At 41.9% G+C, this 7,631-nt stretch overlaps 1 protein-coding gene across 3 annotated transcripts in view; it reads right to left on the bottom strand.

Annotated features, from left to right (window-relative positions):
* The window catches only part of LOC124297181 (venom dipeptidyl peptidase 4), a 216,837-nt gene extending 211,566 nt beyond the window's left edge, over positions 1-5,271 (bottom strand). Inside the window, exons 1-2 of one of the 3 annotated variants that reach the window (XM_046747911.1) lie at positions 5,193-5,271; positions 1,440-1,818 (exon numbers count right to left, since the gene is read on the bottom strand). In XM_046747911.1, coding sequence (XP_046603867.1) covers positions 1,440-1,601 — 162 coding nt within the window. In that variant the 5' untranslated portion in view covers positions 1,602-1,818; positions 5,193-5,271. Of the gene's footprint in view, positions 1-1,439; positions 1,819-3,965; positions 4,209-4,970; positions 5,082-5,192 lie in introns of those variants that run through there. The other 2 variants (XM_046747912.1, XM_046747913.1) reach the window with 2 other exon arrangements.
* Positions 5,272-7,631: the final 2,360 nt, after the last annotated feature.

Here is a 7,631-nt window from a genome sequence, read left to right on the forward strand (position 1 = left end):
TTAATTCAAACGTTTCAGTAGTTACAGCATTTTTAATGAAAAATAAATTTTTTGCGTGTCATTCAAATGGGAAATTTCAAATGGCCAGCGACACCTTCTAAAATTCAGCTGAAAATTTTTCCAAACGGAACAATTTTTTTCTCAGTAAATAGGCCTTTTCAAGACCATCGATTCGATAGGTTGGTTTCTTTGGCTCACCCTCGTGTGCATGTGAATCCACCGAATTCCAGGACATGCATAAAAATTGGAAACATTATTATAATATACGCGCATCGAATTACGCTTTATACATGATAAAATCCCAGCGAATATGTCGCATTATACGGCATATCATATTTGAGGAATAGATTATAGCTCAAGGCTGTTTTGCCGATGTTTGTTTGAACAGCCTGTTCGCTTTCGGAAACAAGTAATAATACACTCAGGCGGCACGGGTGGTTCCCCGTTTCGCGATATCTTCGATTTAACGACGACTGTCGAACGAGCGCCGAGACTTTATTTCCTGACCATGTTCGATAGGTAGACGGTTTTACACGTACCGCGATTTTCTTCCAATTTGACCCCCTGTCAGCATTTGTCAGAATTTTATTTTTCTTCTTCACAACGGTATATTCATTCCAACGCAACAGTCCCATATTTTACAAACCTTACTAACTGCGGTTATACATTTTTGTCGAACAAATAATTGACACTCAAATATTATTAAAAATAATGCGAGTAAATTATTGACCCTGCGGAACGTTGCGAAACGGTTTTAATTCTGCGAAGATGAAAGCTTAAACGTGACATGTTTCGTCTCGGTCGAAATTTTGACAGACAAACAGTTTCGTAATCACAACAATTTTAAACATACAAATTTCTGTTTTCGCCTCAGTTTCTCTCTGGAATCTTCCATTTTCAATTCTTTCGTTACTTATTCCGCGAAGCAATTAGTATATAAATATAGGCACAGGTACATGTGTATTACACATGCACAGCGGTAAGACTAGCCGGGGAGTTTCAAACCAATTTAAACTCCAATTACCAAACTATACGTGTAAAATATCCCTGTCCCAAGTTGTTTAATTTACGATTATCCCAATCCCAATCTAGTTTTCCGTCTACCGTGACTTTGTCCTCCAGCTTCCCGTTTCTCTGTGCGTATCTTGGATAAAAAAATATCCCTCATAAAGACAAATAAAAAAGATAAAGACAAATCGTCTGAAATATGTTGTAACGCCGCGCTTCGGTGATCGCGAAGTAGGACAGAGTTGAAAAAAAGATACAAGAATTTTGATACGTCTTATCCGGTGTAACGCGAAGATTAAATTAAAATTCAACCATCACGACGCGTCACTTTTGCGTTTGGCTCTGAATAAGCGCGCGTGCAGCGAAGTAAGATAATATATCATCGTAATACAGTGAAATTTGTCACAAAGGAGAAAGCTTGCGGCACTCACCAATCGCAGGTCGCCCTCGACGTCCATCCGCCGGTTCCGCTTGACGAAGTCAGGATTCCGGGACTTCGGCTTCTCGACGGCGTCCCGAATCAGTGGATGTTCGACCTCGAGATCGCTGTCGTCGGAACTCTCGGACTCTCGGCCGAGACGTTTGACTTCCATTTTATTTGAAAAAAGTCAATCGTACACTCGGAAACCGCAGCCTGCAGCCTGCAGTTGTGCACAATCACTTCCACGACACAGACGCGATCCAGAAATAGCATTTGCAGAGGCTCTGCAATCACTCCGAGTCTGTTCCGCGATCGCTGGATCGCAGTTCGGCACTCTCCTTGATCGGAGGGAGTTCGGAATTCCGCGTCTTCGCGATCTGTGCTGAAAGCTGAATCAATCGTTGCCTTGGAATAATTAGGCACCGTTTAATCGCACGGTGAGTGTGTGTTTCAAATGAGTTTCTCACAATGGACTGCTAAGGCAATTTCATCGCGATGAACGCGTTCTCTAACGTGCCAGGTGAACGGGCAGATTTCCACGTTGAAGAATCGATCGATTTTATTGCGGACAACGCTGAATCGGTTTGACTTTAATCAACCGATTAATCGATGCACGTTTTACTCGAATCCAAACATCAAGCACTCTTTTCACGGTTGACTCGCTGATTATTTACCGCAAATTTCGTCGTGATAAAATTGGCTAAGCTTACGGATATCGCGATGTTTGGCACGGAGCGAGGATTTCCAGCGCTCGATTTGACTCTGCAGAGAGTTTTCGAGTACGCATCTATGTATGTGTGTAGGTACATACATACAGCAAAGGAACTACTCTGCCGAACTTTACACGCCGCGAGGATAATCTTTCAACTAGGTATATCTAGCACGAAAGTACGACGCGACTGCAAACTTCGCGAAACTGTTACGTATAAATTAACTGACAACGAGGTTTGACTTGGGCCGCTCTTATCAGTTGTCCGCGTGAAAGGCACACGCGCGCAACAATTCTACACGCGTATACGTGCATCGAGAACTCGCCAATAACGTAAAAGGAGCCGATATTTTTTCAGGAGTACGTATACATATGTATCCGTGGTCTGATCGACGGCAGTTTTTACGCTTTATTTATGTTACGTACCAGCGATTGCAATAATGACAAGTGCCGTTCAACTACAAAATATTGTTTCGTCATTGTGAATGTATGCATCGGTGTAAGAAAAACATCGTTCCGGTGCATAAAATACAGTGAACTGTGAATACCGAAGTATTTCGTCATTCTAGCAATTGAATGTATGAGCGGCTTATGTATAATATGACAATTTCTAACGCTCTGGAAGAAGATAAAAAATATCTGAAAATCTACACAGGTTCACAATCAAGCCGTTTCTATACGTATATGTACAAAAAATTACTCATTTCGTCAAATAATAGTGTTCAAAAAATGAACCGATACCCATGCATGTAACACTTTACCAAAGCTCTAACCGCAAAAGATTTCATAATCTCAGGTAAAACTGGCTTGGAATTCAAATATTGTCTTTTCGCTCGCAAGTGTTTCGAATGAAAAAATTGCGTGAGCTTTTTGTACTGAGGTTTATTTTCATCAATCAGACCCCGATGTCGCGGGTTTCGAATTCTTATCCGCAGCTACAGATTGGGTTAAATACAAGAGTGTTCGCTGTATATTATGCAAAGTTGATAAATGATTCTAAATGTCGCAAGAACGAGACCGTCGGGGCAGGAATATCCGTCAATCCGAGATATCTGTACGTTTGAAATAGAACCCGAAAATCCATGTATCACCTCCGCCTTGGAAACCGGGGATAAAAGCTCCAGTTTAAAAGCTCCGAAGGGGAAACTTTAAAAGAGTGACAGAATACCGCGCGGTTCGTAAAACGTGAATTTTTAACCACCGAACACTTTGGCAGATGTACGCATAGGCATGAATCGTGGTTTGTCTATCGGCATCATGTTTTTCCTCTGTACATTCTATCACTCGACACACAGCGATATTATAACAGCAATCATTCAACACGAATAATTTGTTGGTATGTAAGTAATATTTGAACGTTTAAGAACGTGAATTTACGCCCACAATTTCAGAATCCAAAAATATGCATACTCAAGTGTGCAAATATTATAAATGCATACACGTACAATATATAAACAGCGTGAAATATAAACACGTGACCTTTTCTACGTTCTGAAATTTATCATTGTTGGTTATTTTTACAGAACAGTCCGCAACCGTATGAGGTTTACCGTTTTTCTTTACTGGCATATAATTGCAGCTGGCAATACGGCGGCCAAGAGATACGAGAAAAGTTGAACTGACGTCACCAAAGCGATTGCGAATGTCCCATCGGTCAGCTGCAGCGGTGCAAAGACTACGGGAAAGTCCCGAATTGTGTTACGGTTAAACTTTCGATGAAAAAATTCCCACGAGCAGTGGGAGGAAAAGCAACGGTATACAAAGACTGAACAAAGAAATATATGTAAATAGAGAGAGAGAAAGCTTTTACGGTGTATATCTACTCACGGTAAAAGTTGAACGAAATCGACAGTTTGAAAAATAATTTTCGCACACTGAATCGTCCACAAATTATTCCCACCCAGGCATACGCTCGGTCTATAATTTCCTATGTGATTATGTGTTTGTTGAAACCGTTCGAGTCCGTCGCGACTGTTACACACGTGCCCAATACTCATGCAAAGTACCACAGTAACCGGTTACTATCTTTACGATTCCTTTCCGAGCACTGTAGGTACGTATGGTTCACGTCTCACCGTCGGAACTGGGTCGTCTTCCAGTCCACGTGTCTTCGACAGAGAGAGAGAGAGAGAGAGAGAGAGACAGGGAGGGGGGGGGGGGGAGGTGAGAGGTGAACGGATAAATAGATTACTGCAGGTGCATGAATGGCTCGTTTGGGTATTTCCTCGTTCATCTTTAGAGACCTACGAGACAATCGCACTTCGTTAGTGGGTGAAAAGAAATTGGGCCTTTTATCTGTTATGCGAATGTGTACAACAAGACGATAACAAATAGAGATATCGAAGACGAAACTATGAAAATCGTACCAACAACTTGCCAACAACTTGTGGTTGTGGTCTTCGGAGGAAATGATCGTTCGAATGACAAACAGGCTGGATGAACGTTTATAATCCACCGTATAATCGAAACAATGTTATAATATCATGATAATATCACTGACATTTGGATTGATTTATACAATTAATGTTATTCCGGCGGGTTTTGTGAAATGATTTCTTTCACAAGTAAAATATAAAAATAGACAATTTTGGCCGCCAGGTGAAAATGAACAAAGGACGCTATGTCTCAATGATTTACGTCCATAGTTGGGGAATGGCGAACCATTTTTCCGCTAGTGGGTAAAAACTGTTCACTAATAGTGGAAAAATGATCCGCCGGTTCTCAACTAGCGCTTCATTCGTTGAGAAGTAGCGTCTTTTGTTAATTTTCAGCAGATGACCAAAATCGCAAAACTTTGAATTTTTATTTCGAAAAATATCGTGGGCAATATACTTTATGAATAATTGCAGGCTTGTTTAGAACACACGCGTCGCATCTTTAACGAGGCCGACAGAACCGTGAAATACGACAAAACTGACGACACGGTCCAATCCGCGCGCCGTGTCTGCTCGGATGATTCTAACGAACTGCTTGAACGTCAGGACAGATAACTGACCAGAGTCGATTAACACGCTGCGGCAGCTTGTAAGCAGTGATAATTCCGAAAATACATACATAGAATCTGTAGTAACCGTCAATAAGCCTTTGTAACGTGTAACTTGGTAGGCATAGGCAGCATCGATGTCCGTACAGACGCTATGTTGAACTGGTATGCAATCGTGAAACCGTAGCCCCAGGCTGCACGTTGTCGTTTCCGAGAGCTTAAAGTTCATCTGAAAAATAAATAAATCCAATCATACACTGGATTCCGGTTGAACACATATTCGTACACTAAAGCTGACTGGAGTAACGAATAATCTCTTTTCATCTTCAATCTCATGAATAATAACTCGGACATTAGTGAATTATGGAGTAAGATTAAATTCTATTATTCCATACGAATTTTAACTTGACAGAGATATATCTTCACTGCAAAGAGAAATGAATCTTGTCAATATAAACAAATATATAACTAATTTCATTCATTTAAGTAAAAACTTGTTTGTATAAAGGTTATCGACATATTTTGTTACACATATAAGTATGCTAAATTGATTTATATACTTTATATTGGGTAACTACCCGTTTTGTGTTCAATAAATAAGTAAATAAATAAATAAATCGGTGATACATTCGACGTGAAAAATTTCAGAATTCGTTACACCGTTTGCGTACCTCGGTGTCGACGATCAACGGATCGTCCATTGACCGTTGGAACGAAGCTTTTCCAAGCAGTCGGAAAGGTCGCTCTGTAATCTTTCACCTCCATCCAGACGCTCTCAATTAATTGTTTACGCTTGCTTTAAACAGCGTTTTGTTTATCGACCCGGGCGCAGCTGAACTCTCCGTTGTTCCCGGCCTTCCTGGCTCTGCCGGCTGCCGTTCTACTTCTTGTCATTTGAAATTCGGATATTTCTCTCGGGCGTCGAGGGTTGTATATACCTACATATATACCCACCGGCCGGTCCTTTCACCCTGACGATATTTATCACAGACGGGGGGCACAATGAGCGAGGCTCCAGAACTCGCTTAGGAATGAAACGAGGGCCAGAAGCTCGCGGATCAGGCAGTCACCGAGAGAAGGAGGATCTCCCCTGTTTTGGATAAAAACATTCAACTGCCAAACGTAAAAACACTCCCTTGACGCGCGGCAACATCTCTCCCGAGAGCAAACGGGAAAATTTTACGACCATAGACGCCTATCCCGAAAACGGATATCCCGGGCGATAAATATGTTTCATCGGTCGGCCAATTCGACGGAATAATTATACGAAAGAAAAAATCGTCACTCAATTGTTTGCCAGACACGTCGAGGGCGGGAAAATTTGAATGCCTACCTAAATTCCGCGTGACACGCGCAAGCGATTGGAATCGTTGTGAGAACAATCTGAGCGGTTAAAAAAATCGGAGGAAAGTTTAATTTCACTACGGGTTTTACGTCTGTGCGTCGTTTGTAGAGTGATTTATAACGCGAGACAAAACACACGGAGCTTCGATGTCCAGTATCTCCTGCAATGCGGGCTGTTCTGCGCTTCTCTGCTCGAGCCTTCGCCATGCAGCATCCCACTTGACCACAATAAAACAATTTAGTTTCTGCTCAGCTCCGTGTTCCATCCTTCGCAGCATAACGTTATCAGGTTCATATGTGTGATGTAACCGACCAAAATACATACGTGTCAAGCCAACAAATCATTATCCCCGCGGTATTCTAGGGTTAGATTCAACGGTCATCGGTTAGGTTTTATTTATTGAGATTGACTTAGTTTCGCGCTCGGCCGACTATGGCGCCGTAGGTTTTCCGGCGCTGCCAACATAACTGTCTAGTGTAAAAAATTAGCCCTCTCAGATTCATTGTCCCCAAGTGTACATACATGATTGCGGTATGTGCTGGTGTAATTAGGTGCCTCTCGTTTTACGACTCTCTCGCTGATTAAACCTCCTCTCTATTTTCACCTGTGAGAAAAAGGAGCGGATTGCAATACACGTGTGCCACATGCACAATTGTCAACGTCCACGTAATCTTGTATTCATTTCAGGTGAAATACGTACGTGTACGTACGTATATAGGAATAAAACCCTCATTGCACGGAGGCGGACATGATAATAATAATGATGATGATGAAAATAATAATAAGGGACGAAACTTGAAACGAGTCGGTATATTATGCAGCACGCCAACTTTTCAAGCATGTTGAAATTGAGTGATAAAAATGTGAAACGCGGGAGCGCACAACCAGCGCAGCAAGCAACGACTTGAGCTAGAGCTGGACCAAAAGTTTTGAGACGGAAAAGTTAAAATGGCGTACACGCCATCGTTATGTTATAACTTTTTAACGAAATCTCAAGCTTCCTGCATAGTCTCGACTGTAAATCAAAACCCTCTGCAGCTCTCGAAAGTCCGGCGTTTCTCTCTTCTGCAACAAAGGCACTACGCCGGTCTAGTTTACTCCGAACTTTTATTATCGCCTCACTCCATGGCCAACAGAATTTGCAAGTACTCGGGAAACGGTCTCG

The sequence above is a fragment of the Neodiprion virginianus genome, chromosome 2 (assembly GCF_021901495.1).
Source record: "Neodiprion virginianus isolate iyNeoVirg1 chromosome 2, iyNeoVirg1.1, whole genome shotgun sequence".
In the NCBI taxonomy this organism is placed as follows: domain Eukaryota; kingdom Metazoa; phylum Arthropoda; class Insecta; order Hymenoptera; family Diprionidae; genus Neodiprion; species Neodiprion virginianus.